General features: G+C 51.7%; 1 protein-coding gene across 2 annotated transcripts in view; it reads left to right on the top strand.

The window, feature by feature from the left end:
* Positions 1–10,655: 10,655 nt before the first annotated feature.
* Positions 10,656–19,928, top strand: part of IL16 (interleukin 16) — a 102,006-nt gene continuing 92,733 nt past the window's right edge. Inside the window, exon 1 of one of the 2 annotated variants that reach the window (XM_072801827.1) lies at positions 10,656–11,145. In XM_072801827.1, the coding sequence (XP_072657928.1) occupies positions 11,106–11,145 (40 nt within the window). In that variant the 5' untranslated portion in view covers positions 10,656–11,105. The remainder of the gene's footprint in view (positions 11,146–19,928) is intronic. The other variant, XM_072801836.1, reaches the window with a different exon arrangement.

The following is a 19,928-nucleotide window of genomic DNA, read 5'->3' as shown; positions in this document are numbered from 1 at the left end:
AGCCCATGACTCCTCTGACCTGACTGTGCAGGATCTGTGTCCATTTCTATGCTTTCAAATCTCCCAGGGGGCAGACTTCATCCCAAGCGGCCTCTCCCTTAGAAGCTCCTGGGGTCACAGCCCAGCTGCTGTTCACTTGCTATATGCTGGATGCTGAATGCTTCTTGGCAGGAAGCGAAACTTCTTCTTTTTGGTTATGGAAAGTCAATGTGTTAAAAAAAACAAGGACATGATGGACACCTCCGAGCTTATAACTTCGACACCTGTTCTCCTTGTGGTCTTGGGACACCTGTTACCGGTGTGATCTCAGGGAGGTTTGTGTGGATGGTGGCCATCTGCTGGTATGACTGGGGCTGTGGCAACCTCTCTGAGCTCTAGCTGCCCATCAGGTGCGTGGAGAGTTCCGTGTCGGCTAGCGAACGGCCAATAGCCTGGAGGCGGAGCCCGATGACCATAGGGTGTGGGCTCAGACCTTGCAGAGATCAGCGTGGGAGAGGAGCTGCTGGAAACAGGCCAACAGAGGGGTGGCTGCAGCAAGGGGAACTCGCATACAAGGCCTTCCCCTTGCTTCTCGGCAGCGCAGGATGAGTGTCGGCTGAAAAAGTGTTCCTTGCGGAGGTTGAGGACAGAAGGAGGGGATAAGGTGCTGGGGACAGTGTTGGGGATAGCATTGAGTGCAGGGGTCCTGGACTTCACAACTTGACTCTTGGGTCTTCCTTCAGAACTGAGTTCTGACTTTTGGTGCCAACTTTCCATACTTTAAACCTCCTCGGAGAGGAGACCGGGCCTTGGGTGGGCCCTTGGCCTCTTCCAGGCTGGCATCCCTGCAAACATGAGAAGGTCCCTGTGGAGAGGTGGGGCTCACACAGCAGTCCTTGTCCCCCTGGCTGAGCCTCCTCGGTCAGTCTGCACTCAGCATGCCCGCCATGCCTCTGCCTTCCCCAGCTCTCCCTAGCTGGACCCCCCGAAGAATCTCTGAGTGCAGGACCAAACTGACCCAAGGAGCAGGACCCTTTGGATCTCCAAACAGTGGGCTCATTACCTATCCGCTCCTCCAAGGAAGAGTGAAGCCACGACTCGCCGGGGCTTCCCATGCAGCGTTTGTGTTGGTTCTGGTTCCCAGGTGACTCCTGTGACCCCCACTCCCCGAGTCCCCTATGCTTCCCGTGCCCTTGCGTGGGCTGCTGCTGGAGTTGCTGTCCTTCCTGATCCCTGTGCTATGACAGATGGCCTGGCTGAACCTGCATGGTCAGTCAGCCAACCGGAGAGTGGCCACCAGTACCTGCTGGGAACGTGTCTGTTCCTTCTCCACCTTCTTGTCCAAGTGGGAGGGAGATAACCAGGCTTCCGTGGAGGCATTCTGCAATGCGGGGCTGACCACAACGGCCTTGATTAAGAGAGGTAAGGCATATGAAGCGATTGGTGCAGTGCCTAGCCAGAGCAGATACCACTGAGTAACTCTCATCACTACCATCATCACCATCGTCACTGTTTGTCACAAGTAATTGTACATAACCTCTCCATTGTGCACTGTCGGGGCCCAGCGAACACGATCCTACCATCGGACGGGACACAATCAGCCGACAAGTGGAGTCTGGAATTGAAGGGCTCTGCTTCCAGGGCAGAGCATGCATGCTTCCTCCCTGGAAAGAGAGAAGACAAACTGTAGTTCACGAGGGATCCCCAGGGCTCTGAGGTCTGGGGGCCATGGTGTTCAGTCCATCACTGGTCAGTCTCGAGTTGGGAAGAGGCTGGCGAAAGATGAGTAAGGCGGGACCATGGACAGAGCAGGAAGGGGGAGCCTCTGGATGGCCTCATGAGTGTTGGCCGCCATGGGGATGCTCCTGTCCTGCCAGGAGGTGGCTCGGGTCAGACCTGGGAGAACAGAAGAAAGGGCTGCCAGAGGGTCACAGAGGAGTTATCTCCGCTGGTACCTGCGGCACTGGCTGAGCTCTGGGGTCTGGTTGGGAAGTCCTTGTCATCTTCAACCGGCTTTCTTTTTTTTTTAATAATAAATTTATTTTTTATTGGTGTTCAATTTGCCAACATACAGAATAACACCCAGTGATTCATTGCATCTGAATCTTTGGGGTAAATCCCCAGCAGTGCAATTGCTGGGTCGTAGGGCAGGTCTATTTTTAACTCTTTGAGGAACCTCCACACAGTTTTCCAGAGTGGCTGCACCAGTTCACATTCCCACCAACAGTGTAAGAGGGTTCCCTTTTCTCCGCATCCTCTCCAACATTTGTGGTTTCCTGCCTTGTTAATTTGCCCCATTCTCACTGGTGTGAGGTGGCATCTCATTGTGGTTTTGATTTGTATTTCCCTGATGGCCAGTGATGCGGAGCATTTTCTCATGTGCGTGTTGGCCACGTCTATGTCTTCCTCTGTGAGATTTCTCTTCATGTCTTTTGCCCATTTCATGATTGGATTGTTTGTTTCTTTGGTGTTGAGTTTAAGAAGTTCTTTATAGAGCTTGGAAACTAGCCCTTTATCTGATACGTCATTTGCAAATATATTCTCCCATTCTGTAGGTTGTCTTTTAGTTTTGTTGACTGTATCCTTTGCTGTACAAAAGCTTCTTCTCTTGATGAAGTCCCAATAGTTCATTTTTGCTTTTGTTTCTTTTGCCTTCGTGGATGTATCTTGCAAGAAATTACTGTGGCCAAGTTCAAAAAGGGTGTTGCCTGTGTTCTCTAGGATTTTGATGGAATCTTGTCTCACATTTAGATCTTTCACCCATTTTGAGTTTATCTTTGTGTATGGTGCAAGAGAGTGGCCTAGTTTCATTCTTCTGCATGTGGATGTCCAATTTTCCCAGCACCATTTATTGAAGAGACTGTCTTTCTTCCAATGGATAGTCTTTCCTCCTTTATTGAATATTAGTTGACCATAAAGTTCAGGGTCCACTTCTGGGTTCTCTATTCTGTTCCATGATCTATGTGTCTGTTTTTGTGCCAGTATCACACTGTCTTGATGACCACAGCTTTGTAGTACAACCTGAAATCTGGCATTGTGATGCCCCCAGCTATGGTTTTCTTTTTTAAAATTCCCCTGGCTATTCTGGGTCTTTTCTGATTCCACACAAATCTTAAAATAATTCGTTCTAACTCTCTGAAGAAAGTCCATGGTATTTTGATAGGGATTGCATTAAACGTGTATATTGCCCTGGGTAACATTGACATTTTCACAATATTAATTCTGCCAATCCATGAGCATGGAATGTTTTTCCATCTCTTTGTGTCTTCCTCAATTTCTTTCAGAAGTGTTCTATAGTTTTTAGGGTATAGATCTTTTACCTCTTTGGTTAGGTTTATTCCTAGGTATCTTTTGCTTTTGGGTGCAATTGTAAATGGGATTGACTCCTTAATTTCTCTTTCTTCAATCTAATTGTTCGTGTATAGAAATGCCACTGACTTCTGAGCATTGATTTTGTATCCTGCCACACTGCCAAATTGCTGTATGAGTTCTAGCAATCTTGGGGTGGAGGCTTTTGGGTTTTCTATGTAGAGTATCATGTCATCGGCGAAGAGGAGAGTTTGACTTCTTCCTTGCCAATTTGAATGCCTTTAATGTCTTTTTGTTGTCTGATTGCTGAGGCTAGGACTTCCAGTACTATGTTGAATAGCTTTCTGATGCCAGGTATTATTGTGACTTTCTTCCCTGTGACCTACGCTTACTCTTGGGGACTCACACATAGCCAACTTAGTGTTGGCCATGGGCAAGGAATGACAAATGTATATGTGTACCCATGTGTATACACATACGTGTGTATGTCCGTGTACACATACGTGTGTGTATACACATCCACATAATGTAACGCACATACAAAATGCAAAACTGTACATTAAAACCACAGAAGCCTTCCAGAATAAAATGAGACTTTATGCTTTTGGGTCTGCAGAAAATGTTTCATGATAAATTAAAAATTTAAGATGTGAGAAGATACTTCTGGACGTGCTTTCAAAAGCACCAAGTATGTAAAAGTTTGATAAAGCAAGTTCTGCCCAGCTCCACGATCTGCTGGGATGTGTCCCTGTTTGGGCTTCTCTCTCTGATTCTACTGGTCACCAGGCAGTGGTAGATAGGGGCTCTGGGGGCAGAGGAGTGGTGGGAATAGGTGGCCTTTGGGACCCTCCCCGTTCCTGTGATGGTTCATCTTTGGGTACATCATTTTCCCTCTAGACCACAACACGTCTGGGTGTGGATGAGAGGGGTGCTGTAGGACAGGGGCTTCCAGACGTGCTCAGCTGAACCTGGGGGGATGCTGACCAGTGGTACAGGGGGAGGTGGTGATGAGCTATAGACTCATCATCCTGCCTTCAGCCAGGATGAATTCATGTTCATCTGTCATTGTTTTATCTATTAATGTTCCATGTGAGACGTTTGAGAGAAAGGGATCTGGTCTTCCTAAAAGTTTGCAAACCACACAGATTAGTTCACCCCTAAGCCCTTCCAGCTCTGACTTCCCTGGTTCCACGACTGACTCTCTCAGGCCTGGAGTGGGTTCCAAAAATCCCCACCTTCCCAGCGGGGGACCTGGGAGCAGGTCCTCTGCACGGATGCAGTCACCTACCCATGTCGTTCTTGACTGAGCACCAAACAGCCCTTTCTTGGTCGTTACAGAAGAGCGCTGGGTGTGTCACGCCCATCATTTCTTACTTCTGGGACCCCAGCACACACACCCCAGCCCACCTCTGAGGCTTTGTTTCCACATCTGTAAAAAGGGGACCACTGAACACCAAATGCGGTCTTGCAGGATAGGTGGTTCCCTCTGGCTGGTGGGGTGAAGGGTAGGGACCATCATGTCAGGTGGTTAACAGTTAAGGCAGGTGCTGTGGTTTCTGGAGTTGCCACAGATGATGGACAGAATTTCAAGACTTTTTTTTCAGATCTGGGATTACCAGCCTGTGTTTCACCCTTTGCCAAATGGGCTAGGAGATCCAGTTTGCCCCTGAAATAATGTTCAAACATCATAAATGCCATGATTTGGTATATTAGGCTGTCTCTATAATTTTCTGAGTACAAAAGTAAATTTTAAAGCCAGTGAACATTTAAAAATGAATGGGTTGGTTGACCAAGAATATTGGTTCTTTGGCGCATGTAACCATCCATGGGGACGAAGGCACTCAGGTTAATAATTACACATTTAGACTGAAAAACAGTTCCCTGGCTTTGGCTGAGGCAGCCCAGGCTCCTGTAGGGTCACTATCACACAGCCGGTCACATGACCCTCCAGGTAACCTCATCGGATGACAGGGCAGGCCACGTGCTCCTCGGGGAGGACCTGGACGCAGAGCCTGGGAGGTCTGTGACTTGGGGTGACGCTGATCAACAAGGGCTCAGCTCTTGCTTACACATGGAACGGGACTTGGCAGGGTCAGCCGGGCACTCAGAGGCACAGCTGAGGGGCAGCGGGAGAAAGTGGCCCCAGGCTGCCATGGGCCCGGCTCCTGGAAGCCCTGGCAGTGGGCCGAGTCCCGGGGAGCAGAGGAGCAGGGCATGGATGGGGCCGTCTGCCCTGGGAAGGGGTCCGGGCCAGCTCCTGTGGTGGGGGGCAAGGGTGAGCAGTTGGGAAGAGAGGAGCCCCGTTTCCACGTCAGAGGCCGAGAACTTGACGGGATGCATGGTCCAGGGCAAGGTTCAGGGCAGGTTCCAGGTCCAGCAGGGAGGGGATAGGCCCATCCGCAGAAGTGGGAGGCAGGCCTGGCGGGGCAGACGGACGCATGGGAGCCGGAGGCCCAGGGCTCACGGAAGGCCGGCAGGCTTTGTGCCCACAGCTCCGAGCATCTGCAGCCCACCAGCCACGCTTGCTGAGACGCCCACAGCCTGGCTTCCTGGGCAGGACTGGCTCAGGACCGGGTATGGCCCACTGTGCGGCTGAGGAAAGACCCAGGCCCCCCGAAGTGAGCACACCCCAGGGGGCTGCTGGGTCGGGGGAGGTCAACACCATACACTTCCCAGTCCTAGGACCCCAGCCCTGCTAGTGGGAGCAGAGGCAGAGGCCAAGAGGGGCCAGTGGGTTGGAATGTGGGAGCTTGAGGCGGTTTAAATAGTAAGAGACGGGATCCCGTTCTTTGTGGCAGACCTTGTGCGACAGATGAGATCGGGTGCATTCAGGGTGGTGTGGCGGTGGACCCGACCTTGAGTGAACTAAAGATACTCCCTCTGTCACCTCATGGTGCCCAGGAGGGGCCAAGGAGGCGACTCTGTTTATGGGAGGAGGCCACAGAGAGAAGCCCCCTCCCCCACCCCCAGATACGAGACCTGCTTCCCCAACGTTCTAGGCTCTTCCCTTACAATCTGTGAGGATGCCTAAAATTGTGCCATGTGGCCCCCCTCACCCACCTGGCCCGGGCACCTCCTGAGCAGAAGTTGCCATGTGAGGAAGCCCGGCGGTTTGGGGGCTTCCTGGTGGAGCAGGTGGGGGGACAGACACCCGGGGGCCAACAGCAATGCCCTCGCAGGTCTACCTTAGCTTCTCCCCTGCTGCACACTTGGGAAATGTTAAGCTCAGAGGCCAGGCCGCTGGGCCCGGGATTCCCACTGCGGCCTCTCGAGCTTTTCCACCGAAGCCCCGGAGACACAGGATAAGATGGAAAAGGAGTCATCAGTGCGGAGAACCCAGCAAGCAGGCTGTCCTAGGGGTGTGCAGATTGGCAGATTGGCTGAGGAAATCATTCTGCAAATACTTCTGGAACATCTGCCACGTGCCAGGCACTGTTCTGGACACTCGGGCACATCAGTGAAGGAAGCACAGCCCTCTTGCTCATGACGGACACAGGCTGTGCCTCTGTGCACGGCTCTGGCCTTCCACGCATTACGGCTTCCTATGTATATGCTGTTCCCCCACTTTTTTTGCTAAGAAATAAACTTGTTCTTTTTGGAGAAAAAAATAAATTAGGAAATACAGAATAAAAAAAATAAAAAAGTGTTCATAATCCCACTGGCCACAGATAACTTCTGTTCACATCTCGGCACGTAGCTGATAGCCTATTTACAGGAAAAAATAATATGCACGAACGTGCAGCCTTCCTTATTTCTCTGTAACTGGACTCACTTGTAAACCCTCCCTTCTGCTGATGCTAATGCTAATGTTAGTCATTCCTGATTTACTGCTGATTTTACCCTGTCCCCTCTGGGCACCTATCTGCTCAGTCCAGTCAGAGTTTGAGTGCTGGGTGCTGAGTACTGTCAGGGTGCTGCGGAGGGTGATAGCCATGCATGGGCGCCTCTTGGAGCGCTCGGTGTGCATGGAGCCCGCCAGCCTCTCCCTTGTCCCCGAGGCTCCACCCCACCCAGCTGAGCGCCCAGGCAACTGCTTCTCACAGCCACTCAGGGCACTCCCCTCCATCCGCATCTAGCTGTCTGGAGCTCCCCAGGAGCACTGGCACGTTCAGGCTATTCTGGGTACCCTCTCAAGGCCCAGGGAACTTTCAGCCACACTCCCTCTGTGGGAGAACGTGTCCACTCCGGTAGGCATTTCATGTGGAAGTGTGTCCTCTCTTGTCTCCCATGTGCACTGTGTGTCTGGTTATCAATCAGGAGGCATCAGAGTGGGGCTCCTTCTCAGGCCCCCATGCAGATCTTTGAACCCCAATCACCTCCACTTGGGTGGATCTTTTGTCTCCTTTTGGATAAGAAGACAACCTTTTTCTTTTTAAAGATTCTATTTATTTGAGAGAGAGAGAGAGCATGAGCAGAGGGGAGGGTCAGAAGGAGAGGGAGACTGCCCACCAAGCAGGAAGCCCAATGTGGGGCTTGATGCGGAACTCGATCCCAGGGCCTCAGGATCACGACCTGAGCCAATGGCAGATGCTTAGCCGACTGAGCCACCCAGGCGCTCCAAGAAGGCAACTTGTTCTTTCATCATCACATGGCTTTTCCCAAATCTGTGAGCTTATGTAAATACTGTGCTTTGACTCCTCCAGACTTTGCTGTTTGTAGTCAAAGGCAAGCTTTCAGGATCGAGGAAAACAAAATGAAAACAAAATGAAAACAAAATGAAAACAAACTCAAACATAGTAGTTTCCGATTGCTGCTGTAAGAAATCACCACAAAAGTGGTGGCTTAAAGCAATACAAAGTCATTATCTTGTCGTTCTTGAGGTCAGAAGTGTAGAAGGGTCTCCCCGGACTGTAGTCAAGGTATTGGCAGGGCTGTGTTCCCTTCTGGAGACTGGAGGGGGAATCCATTTCCTTCTGGAGGCCACCTGCATCCGTGTCTCATGGCTGCATCTGTGCCTCATGGTTGCATCTGTGGCTCATGGCTGCATTCATGGCTCGTGGCTGCACCTGTGGCTCGTGGCTGCATCTGTGCCTTGTGGCTGGCTTTGTGGCTTGTGGCTGCATTTGTGGCTCGTGGCTGCATTCGTGGCTCATGACTGCATTCATGACTCATGGCTGCATTCGTGGTTCATGGCTGCATCTGAGCCTCATGGCTGCATCTGTGCCTCATGGCTACATCCGTGGCTCGTGGCTGCATCCGTGGCTCGTGGCTGCATCTGTGGCTCATGGCCCCATCCTCTGTCATCAAAGCTGGCACTGTGGCTTCTCAAACTCTGACCCCCTCTTCTGCCTCCCCCTCTCACATTCATAGACCCTTCTGATTACATGGGTCTCACCTGGGTAATCCAGGATAATCCCTTTATCTTAAAGTCAGCTGATCAGCAAGTTCATTTCCATCTTCAACCTTAACTCCCCTCCAAGCACCATAACACATTCAAAGATTCCTCCTACAGGATGTGGACCTTTTATGTAGGGGTCAATAATCTGCCTACCACTCCGAATAAAAACTCCTTTGTCAAAGGCTTAATTCATATGATCAAAAGCCATGACTTTCAAAATTATAGTCCTCACTATCAACTTGACAAAATCTATTTAGGACTAAGTTCTAAAGCCAGTGACTCAATTAAAAAATTATTTTTTAAAGTGAAATTATTATTATTATTATTATTATTATTATTATTTTAAAAAGATTTTATTTATTTATTTATGAGCGACACAGAGAGAGAGAGAGAGGCAGAGACACAGGCAGAGAGAGAAGCAGGCTCTATGCAGGGAGCCCAATGCAGGACTTGATCTTGAGTCTCCAGGATCAGGCCCTGGGCTGAAGGCGGCACTAAACTGTTGGGCCTCCCAGGCTGCCCAGAAAAATTATTTTTAATTAAAAATTTTCTACCGTGCTCTAGGTGGTATGAATGGAAAGGTATAGCTGCTCCCTGAATTGTGGGGGTATCAGCATGGACACTGGGAAGTTCGTAGAGGAAAACACCCATAATTTTACTTCTCCAAATTTAATCTTTCACATCTATAGAGCATACACTCTGCAGTTCGCACCCTATTCTTTTCATGAGGCAATATAATGCAGACATCTTTCTATGATAGTAAAGCTTACTTTATCGCATCATTTTAATTTCTGCAAAGCGTTCCCTGTTTACGTAGCCCTGTCTCTCTGTGTTGCTATGGCCGCGTCCTGCTAGGAGGCAAAGCCAGGTTCTGGTCCCCGCGGTGCTGGTGACAGAGCCCCGGTGTCCTGCAGCTTCGGGACCTGGGCTATTGCTTGGTTGCTCAGGGCCAGGTAGGGCGGGCAGCGGGGCCACGCCAGCCCGGATCCCAACCCTCATCCCAGGATGGGGATGACTGTCAGGGAGCTGTTCCTACTCCAGGTGCTGACAGCAGAGGTTTTTCTGGCAACCTGTGGCACTGGTCTGAAGAATGATTATTTATGGGAAAACGTGGGGCGTATGTGTTGGTAGAGGGACCATCGTGACCTGGGCGTGGTTTGAGCACAGCGGTCGTAACTCGGGAGCCTTTGACTCCAAGGACCTGAGCCGTGGTGGCCTTGACCCTGGTCCAGGGGCTGTCGGTGGTGGTGGCCATGGCTGGGGCCTAACCTGGGAAGACTGGGGGCTCTTGGCAGGTGACAGGTAACCCCGGACCTGGACCAGGTCTGTGTCGCTTGCTTCCCTGGTGGGTTTTTCTCCCTATCTGATTGATCAGGCTTTCCTTTCAGTCCAATCATCTATGTCTGCGTTCCCAAAACCATCACATTCTTCCCCAGCTTCCAGCTCTGACTCTTTGCCCACTTATTGTATATTCTTTTGGTCTTTTCGGTGGGGAATCCAAGGATTTATATAACCCGGCAATCAAGTCGGTCACTTAAAATAATAGTACATCTTGTCCAAGTCTAAAAATAAAATCTCCTGGTATGAGAAGGCAAACAGGGGAAATTGGGTACAGTGGGCAGAAAACATTTTTACAGCTCAGTTAGCCAGGGCTCGTGCCCACTTTTCTTTTATGCTTGCTTGTCCCGACTCGGGCGGGAGTCAGAGTGCCTTCTGTTTGTTCTGATGAAAGGCAGCCTCCACCTTCCCCGGAGCCCAACTGCCCTTCTGGGGACACAGGCTGCATTCACCACCAGCCGCTCTGCCCAAGCCCTTAGCAGATTTTATGAAAGGCGTTTTCACTTGGATTAAACAGGCGCTGTGTTTGTGTGTGGTGTGTGTGTGTGTGTGTGTGAAGGAGAAAATGAATCACTTCAACTTTGGGCAGAGATTTTAGGTGTTGTGTTTGTCCCTTGCAATTACATAAACACACCAGAACTCATTTAAAAAAAGAAGAAAAAAAAAAGTTGGGAGGTGGGGAGCCGAGTCCAGTGCTTGGGATGATCTAAACCGTTTAGCACATTTTCCATACATTCGACCTCAGAGAGGGTTGTGTTCAGTCCGCTCCCAACAGAGTCTGAGTCCAAAGGAAAGTTTGAGGTTTTACATTTCTGTTTGTGGTACAGGAAAAGGCTTATGATCTGAGGGCTTGATTCAGTGAAATAACATTGCCTTCATGAACATTTGCTTCGCAAGAAAGGCAGGGGTTGGAAGCAACCGTTGTGAGACTTTAAAGATTTGCTGGCAGAGGGAAAGGGATTTTTTTCCCTCCCTCCCTGCCGGGGGGAAAACCAGTTCTAACGAGGAGCTACTTCGGAGTTTTAACTCCTATTCAAATATTCCTTGCCCAGGAGCTGCCGGTGATCCCCGGGACTTCTCAATCTGGCTGGGGCTCTGAGGGGCTTTTTGGCTCAGCCCCATCCTCAAAGCCCTGCACGGCATGAGTTTGCAGAAGAGAATCTTCCCTCGGAGGGAGAATGGTGAGTGCAGCTTCTTCTCGGGGGCTCCCGGGGAGCTGGGGATGGAGGGCTTGCCTCTTCTTGACATCCTCCCGGAGGGGTATGGAAAAGCATGATTTTGATAATGCCATAGAGTGTGTGTGTGTGTGTGTGTGTGTGTGTGTGTGTGTGTTTGTGCGCGTGCGCGCTCGCCCGTGTGTGTGCACGTGTGGTGCAGCAGGACACATCTCTGTCTGTCTGCATTGTCCTTGTAGAGCTGCCTGTGTGCTCTCTAGGCTGGTTGGCAGAGAGGTGACGGGTGAGGGCAGGTCCCCCGAGGGGATGAGAACAGCCGGGGCAGTTGGCTTTTATGAGCCCTCGCTTCCTCTGTGAGTGTGGCTCTCAATGAGCAGGGGCAGGGACATCAGTAGATAAATGGGCAGTTGTCAGGGTCCCCACTCGCTGAGCTCTGGTCCCAGCAGGAAACAGGACAGGAGAGGGAGCTGCTTGGTGTCTGGGGAGAATGGAGCAGGGGACCATCTGAGCCTTGCAGAGCTGGGCATGGGGAGGGCAGAGGTGAGGCTGGGAGGGGCCTGAGTCTCCCGGCCAGACTCCCTGCCTTCTTGCAGGGACAGCCCAGTAGATCCGAGATCATTTCTTTAGCCGACCTCCTTTTGCTCTGGAAACACAAATAAACAGGCACCAGGGAGGGTTTTAACCCCTCTGCCCAACGTTTAAAGTTAACACTGGCAAAGCTTCAGCCCTGTTGTAACTTTGGCATCAGAGAGTAAACACATGGTTTTCTTTAAAAAGGGGGAATGAGACAAGTCAAAGGCACACTCTGAGTGTTCCAGCTCCAGGGAGATATGGACGATAGAGCCAGAGCCCAGAGGCCAATTGGTTAGGTTGCATCAAAGCATCTCTGAAGTCTGAAGGAGGGCAGTGGGACGTGGGGACCAAGAACCAGGCTGTGGGGTCCAGCCACCCGGGATGCGGTCTTGGCGCTGTGATGCACAGGCTAGTTGGTTTGGGGGAAGGCATTCAACCTCTCCAAGGCTCGGTTTCCTCCTCTGCAAAATGGATATTGTGAGTTCATTCCTACCTCTTGGGACTATAGAAGCAATCACGGAGATCACACATGGAGATGGCCAGAGCATCGTATGAGTGACACCCAGAATAGGGCAGCTCCTGTACATGCTCCTGCCCTATGGGACCATGGCAGCCCTCACAGAGCACTCAGGGCTTGGGGATGGAGGGAGCCCTCCATGGCCAGGCAGCCATGCACCCTCTCTCTTGCAGCCAGGGGGTCTAGCATTTGGAATGTCTCCCTTTGGCTATGGACCACATGGGTGCATTTACTGGGGAGTCGTCAAGGGCTGGGATTGATCTGGTATTCAGTAGGTGCTCAATATTTGGTGAAACCATTTTGTTTCTGGGGAGGCCTTGCCGCTTCGTGTCCCTGGCCACATTGCCATGAGTGGTTGGGTTTTCTGGTAAGCCTCTGAGACAGCAATTCGTGTAGGAAGGTCATTGGAGAGTGTGTCTGGGGACACCATCTGTGTGTCCTTCTCCCAGAAGGAGATGCTGGGCAGGATGCAGCTATGATCCAGCTGATCCCATGGGTTTTGTACACCTGCAATGACCCATCATGTCTGTGGGCTGCCCTAGGATCAGGGCACAGCCTGGGGCAAGGCAGCTGTCTTCAGCAGAGGGTCATTCTTGGAAAGAGATTCTGACTGTTACAAGTGGCTCTTCATCAGCTGTGGAAATAAGTACCTCGGTCCTGGGTCTGGGAGCTAATCTGGGAGACACCCTATAATGTCACTTAATAGTGATGAGTAAGTCCCATTCTCTGAGTTCAGCTGTAGGATAATTGAGGGTTAAATGCACAGACACCTGTCCAGTTAGATCCTTACAGTGCAACGTGACCTGGGGAAGCCCATTTCTGTACCAGGGGGCTCACTGTCCTTGTCTAGAAGGTGGGTGAAGGCTGGTGGAGGAGAATTGCCTCTAAGAAGGCTTCTAGTCCTGCCATCTCACAGATACACATTCTGAGCACATGACGTAGCGCTCGCTTGTCTACCCAACCGGCGGTCACATGATGTCCTCTGCAGGTGCCTCCTTTCCTTCAGCTGGAAATGGAATCCCAGGACCGGGGGACCCTTGTGCCTCTCCATGACTGGCGTGGGCAGGGAGGGTTTGCAGAGGGAGGCTCTGTGTGGGGCTGGAGCATCAGGAGTGGGGTCTGTGATCAAGGGAGAAGTAAAGCCATCTGAGGGACCGCCATGCTTCTTTGATAGTTGAGAGCTACGTGGTGTCACCCAAGACAAGTGTGGATGTACTGAGTCTACCTTATTGCCCTCCCCACCCTACCACCCATTTCCTATTTCTGTTTCAAGCTGCAAAGAATGAAGTCACTTTCTCAAGCATTTAGAACTCATTTTCAGCCATTTATTTAGAACATTCTAGGCTGGGATGCCTGGGTGGCTCAGGTTGTGATCTCAGGGTCCTGGGATTAAGTTCCATATTGGGCTTCCCACAGAGACCCTACTTCTCCCTCTGTCTGTGTCTCTGCCTCTCTCTCTCTGTGTCTCTCATAAATAAATACATAATAAAATCTTTAAAAAAAAAGAACATTCTAGGTTGCAGGCACTAGGCTGGGTTCTGGAGATCTAATGGGTGTCACGAGCCTGGCTGTTTACGCAGATGTGTGTAAATCTATAGAGAAAGAGGGTTAGGTGCATTGGGGTGCTCTGATGGGGAACTAACCCAGTGGGTCAGGGGGGCTTCCCTGCAGGGGTGTTGTTTGAGCTGTTTTCTGAAGGATGTGCAGGAATTGGGTGGGGGTAGGGGTGGGAAAGCAAGCTTTAGGTAAAGGGAACAGAACCTCATAGGGCAGGGATGAGAAAAAAGAACTACCTCAAATCTCACCAGCTTATGAGCCACTGTGAGCATTTTTAGTATACTTCCACCTGTTTTCTCTGCAGCATTTAAGAAAAATAATCATGGTGACTTGTTAGCTCAGGAAATACAAGCTTGTGCTGGAGGGGAGAGGCCTCAAGAAACTCCTTTGTGAGCATGAGTCACTCACCTGTGTTCCCCACACCTGGGGCGCCGGCCCCCAGGTGCACATCCCGGAAGCGTCTCTGTGACACGGGCCTCTCTCCCTCCTGAGCATCCCGCAGCACCAGGCACAGGCTGCTTTGACCTTCCCCATGCCCCTGGGAGGTGAACACGGTTGTCTTTACTTTACAGGTGAATAGCAATGAGGCAGCCACACAGAGTCGAGCCGAGGCGGGTCTGTTTCTAAAGCCCGTGTCCTCGGCGTTCTGTAGGTCCTGTGGCCGAGCCGCGTCAACGGCGACCCTCACACGCACGCATCCTGCTCCTGGACGGTGGGGCTTGTCGGTTCCTGCAGAGTTAGCCGAACCTCCAGCTCTCTGGCCCCAGAAACCCACATCAGATGCCTGTGCCACAACTGGTTTACCCATTCCCCAAATCATGGATTCTCGAGCTTGCTCTCAATTGCATTTCTTCCAAAATATTACAATAAAAAAGCATTCCAACATACAGAAAAGTGGGAAGAACTGTCGTCAGTGGGCACACCCCACTGCTTTAATTCTCCAAGTAACATTTTACTCTACTTGTCTCATCGCGTGTCCATCCATCCTGTCGTCTGTCTGCCCATCCATGCACCCATCTCAGTTTTTGGATATGTTTCCGAATAAGTTTTAGGCATCACTACCCTTCACCTCTAAACACTTCAGCGTGTATGTAATTAATCTGAGTTCAGTATTTGCTTACTGTTCTTTTTTGAGATAAAGTGCACCTACGCTGAAATGTGTGTATCTAAAATGTGCCATTCTATTGATTTCGAAAAATGGACACGGCTGTGTAAGGCCAACTCTGGGCACGATGCAGAACTTTGCCCCCAGAAAGCTCTCCCAAGCCCCTTCTCAGTTGCGTTTGGTTTTTACTAATGATATATGATGTGTCACTAAATTTAAACATGTAGTTTAATAACATACAGTACCTGCTTTGTCCTGCCTCGGCCACAGGGGCAGAACCGAGTGCTGGCTTAGGCTGAGGCCCTGAGGGAGCCCCACCCAGCAGCAGGTTAGGCTGGGCAGGAGGGAGGATGCTGGTGCTGACACAGGGTGTCTCTGGGCATGCGGTTAGGGCTGGTGCTCTGGGGTCTGAGAGTGGGCTTGGTACGAGGCCAGGACAGAGGAGATGGAGCAGGTGCCCTGTCGTGGGAGCTGGACCCTTGGCTGGTGGGGAGAACTATGGCAAGGCTCTGTGTGCGTACATAGGTGGGTGCGGGGCCTCACGTGGGGCCTCTGTGATCCTGAGTGAGGGTGATGGGGGCCAAGCTGTTCCCACGAGAGCTCCCGTGTACTGCATGCAGCTGCGCAGACGGGCCCGGGCACTGGGGGAGCGCGTGCCTCTTCCACTGAGATGAAGGCGGAAGCAGCCAAGGAGGATAGGATTGTAGGAGGGATGTGTGCTCTCAACTGTCTGACGTGCTAGGGTGGTCTGGGGCAGAAACGGAGAGGGACTGAGGGCAGGGATCTGGCTCCTGCCCTGGCCCTGGGGTCCTTCTATCCTTCGGGTTGTGGATGGCACTGGGTTCACTGCAGGTGATGGGATGGGGAGGGCGGAAGGCAGTGCTGGTATTTGCTGAACCACCACCAGGTGTCAGGTGTCAGGTGGTGAGAGCATTCGCAATGAAGTCTTCTTCTTTTTTAAAAAAGATTTTATTAATTCATGAGAGACACACACAGAGAGAGAGAGAGAGAGAGAGAGAGGCAGAGACACAGGCAGAGGGAGAAGCAGGCTCCCTGCGGGGAGCCTGATGCGGGACTCGATCCCAGGACCCCAGCATCATACCCTGAACCAAAGACAGATTCAACCACTGAGGCACCCAGGTGCCCCTGCACTGAAGTCTTCTAAAACGCCTTCCACAATGTGGAAACTTGTGGCTCAGCAGAGGGGGTGGCTCATCCCTGGTCACACAGCCAGTCAGCAGCATCCTGGGGCTGAAAACCAGAGCCCTGGACTCCCGGAGCAGGGCAGCTCCTGTTTCAGTGAGTTGGGGGGAATGACAAGGAGGACTTCCTGGAGGAGGTGACTCCAAGCCAAACCTTGAAAACTGCCCAAGCGTTGGCCGGGAGGCAGGGGCCTGGAGTTAGAAAGGGCAGCGTGGCGTGCGTGCCCCGAGGTGCGGAGGTGGGAGGAGGCGGGAGCCTCTGGAGGAACATCAGGCGTGCTGGGGGAGACAAGCCTGTGACCCCGGGCAAGGATCTTACATTTTTGCTTATTGAGTCAGTCATGTCATGACAATAACAAATTAAGAAAGGAAAGTAGGGATTTCTTCATCTTTACAAATGTTGCTTTCTGAGGCAAGGCAGGAAGCCACGCTCCTCAGAAGGTTGTGTGGGCAGACAGGGGGCAGCGGGGTCCGGCTGTCCTGCTCCACGGAGAGGGGCGGGGCCAGGCACGCTGGCTGGGGGACCCCTGGCCTCCAGTCAGAGATGCAGAAGAGAGGGGCTCGGCCCCTTCCGCACCCTTCTAGGAGGGCACACCCCAACCAACACAGCACAGCGGTCCTGCCAAGGCCCTGCTGCGCAGAAACAGCCGCTCCGGGGCCCCCTGTGCTGTTCGCTCTTACCTGGCCTTTGCTGGAGGCCAGGTGGCGGGGAGGCGTGCTGCGCCAACAGTCCTCATCCTGGCCTCGAGAAAGCGCCACCAGCACGGACCACTCCCTCCCGCCGTGGTGCGTAACCCTTTCTGAGCCCACCCTGTGCTGGGCGGACTGGTGTGGCTGGGATTTCCAGATGGCTCAGCTCGGTTTATTTACTCAGCTTGGGTTTGTGGATGGGCTGCCTGGACTCTGTTGTCAGATCGCCCTGGGTTCAAATCCTGGCTCTGAGCTTTGAGAAAGTCACCTGGCCGCCGTGCTTCTGCTCTGTCCCTGGCCTCGGCAGGGAAATAGGGATAACCCATGGCACCCACTGCACAGGTTCATCGTGGGGCTGGAGCCTGTGTCGACAGCGCTTGGCACGGCGTCGGGCCCGCAGGAGGCGTGTGCACAAAGTCAAGGCTGTATCTCCAAGCTCTCTTCTTTCACACCGTGGCCGTGGATGAAACCATGTGCCTGTCCAACCCACAGGATTATCGGAGCTCTTAGAAATAGACTCTGTTCCCTCGGAGAGACGTTCCCACTGTTTCTTAATCTGTGAGCTTCAGGGAACCGGGACAGAGAGTGAGCACGTTTCTTAAGTTCCATTTAAATCTGTACCTAATAGGATTCATTTGATTAAGAAAATATCTGTAAGAGCTCTTTGTAGGCTCTAAAATACAAACAAATGTAGAAGCTCATTACATGGCATTAGTCACTTATTTATTCGTTCAGCTGTGGGTTGATTCATTCGGTAAATGTTTATTGAGCCCTTATGGGCCAGGAACGTCCTAGAGCTGGGAACCTGCAGTGAACGAAGCTGACGATCTCTCTTTGGGGCGCTTGTGCTCTGGAGGGGATGGATAGGTGGTACACAAGGTCCCCAACAGGCCAAGAACACCTTCAGGTAGTGACAGGTTCTATGAGGAAGGAAAAAAGGGGGTGTAGTAGGGAGTGCCTGGGCACTAGTTTAGATGGAGTGGACAGGAAAGGTCACATTTAGGATATGAGAATCTGGAAGCAGAGAGAAGTTTGGACAAACACATTAGAGTGACAGAGACTCGGCTTGTTCAGGAAAGGGAGGACGAACAGGGGTGAGGGCATGTCAATCTTTTGAGACATGGTAAGGCATTGGGATTTGATTTGTAAAAAGCAATGCAAAGTCTTGGGTGAATATGTGGGGCACGGGACACTTTTAGTGGAGCAACACACTTTTCCATATGGTGTAAGGGCGCACACAGGACATAACCCACCTACCAAATCCCACAAAACTGTGATGGGTTATTTTGTAGAAAGGAACATGGAGATCCAAGCAGGAGCCAGAAGACCAGCTGGGAGGGGAGCAGCAGGGCCATGGAGTCAGAGCCCTGGCAGTGGAGATGAGAGGAAGGGGGTGCAGTAGGGGTGTTTCCTGCTAGGAGGGCCAACAAGAATAGCTGATGAATAGGGTAGAACGTGGAGGGTCAGAACTGGGGTCGATCAACAGGGCTGCTCCTGGTGTGAGTTTTGGGCATCACCAGTCAGTCCCCAGGTGGAGATGCTAAGCAGGTGGCAGGAAAAAAGAGTTCCTGACTTAGAAGCAAATCCAAGGCTAAAGACATGGGTTTGGGCATCGTTGGCACAGGGACGGCCTGCATGCCAGCGGGATGGGCTGTGGGCCCTGGTTCTCATCACACTGCATATCAGCAATGGCTATGACCCTGAAAGGGTGCCAAGCCCAGAATGGAGAAGTGAGAGAAGAGAAGGCCGGAGGGAGAGCAACAGGGTCTACATGGAAGTCAGTGATAATTGTTACAGCAAGTAAGACCTCTGGGATAGTCCTCAGGGCCTCAACTTCAAAGTGTGAAGAACTCCGGAGGGTTTTTAAAGAATACTAGGTAGGTCCTTCCTTGGGCCCAGGGGAGCAACTGCTGGATTGTCATTCCCATTCTGCAGAGGAGAATAGTGAGGCTCAGGAAGGGAGTGGCCTAAGCTCCCGGGGCAGGCAGGGCAGAAGCTGTGGTCTCCCCCATGATGTGACTCCAACCACGATCCTCTTGATTTGGCTGCTTTTTGACCAGAACAGATGACCCCGTGAACACACTTTTCGTTTTGCCTTCTGAATATTTTGACTTGCTATAGCAGATATGTATTACTTTTATAATTTAAAAAAAAAGAGGGAAAGCATCAGAAAAATGTGGACATCAAGTTTCAAAAACAAAATAAATCGAAACATCATGGCATAAATAGAACTCATGGTCTAATCCCAGAAGATGCCGGCTCTCCACGCAAACCTGTGGGAAAGGCCTCCTGGTCAGTGGCGCTCATCCCGAGCTTACGTGCAGAGGGTCTGGTCACTTTCAGCCACGACGTCAACATGCTCTGTGCATTAGTTTACAGTCATTGGTCATGAAACTCTGGCTGGCATCACGATGGCTTGAAGATATCTGGGCTCCACCGCTGGAAGGACAAGGTGCACAGCTTTCCCCCTGGAATGTTCGCCTCTTCCAAGACCTCGTGGGCAGTGTCACCCGTGGACGTATCCAGAGGGTGTGAGGCACACAGATGGGGGTTCATGTGCTGCTCGGCTGCCAGCAGCTGCGCGCCCCAGGAAGGTGAGCTGCTCCTTCCCCGAGTCCTAGTTTCTCCATCTGTGAAATGGGTATAGACGTAGAATCTGCTTCATAGGGTTGATGACAGGGCAGAAGGAAGCTGAGTGCTCATCCACGTCTAACACATGGACAGACGTCTGCAGATGCCTGCCAGTCTTTACGTAACTGAAAATGGGGACGTGTGTGTGCGTGAGCGCGAGCGTGTGCGGGTGCCAGTGCACAGAGGCGATCGCATGGAGGTGAGCTTCAGTTTTCATGCTAAGGGGAGATTAAAACGCAGATGGAAGGTGCACATGTGCATTGTCGCTGGGGGGTCCTTCCTCTTCTCTTGGCCCATCCCTCAGGAGCACTGTGCTCATCCCATTTGGCAGATGAGTGAGCTAAAGCTGAAACATGACCACGATCCCATAGTAAGACCTTGGCTGAGTGAGGTGTGCCACCAGCTGCCCCAGTTCGTCCTGCCTGCTTCTTCCTCTCTTTCTGCTGGCACACAGCGAGCTGGCCTGTGGAGTGTTAGGCAGCGATGGGGAGTCTGTCCTTTTTCTAGAGGAGGT

Source organism: Canis lupus, chromosome 2 (genome assembly GCF_048164855.1).
Source record: "Canis lupus baileyi chromosome 2, mCanLup2.hap1, whole genome shotgun sequence".
NCBI lineage: Eukaryota > Metazoa > Chordata > Mammalia > Carnivora > Canidae > Canis > Canis lupus.
Note: the sequence above shows the minus strand (reverse complement) of the source record. Positions and strands in the feature narration are given on the sequence as shown.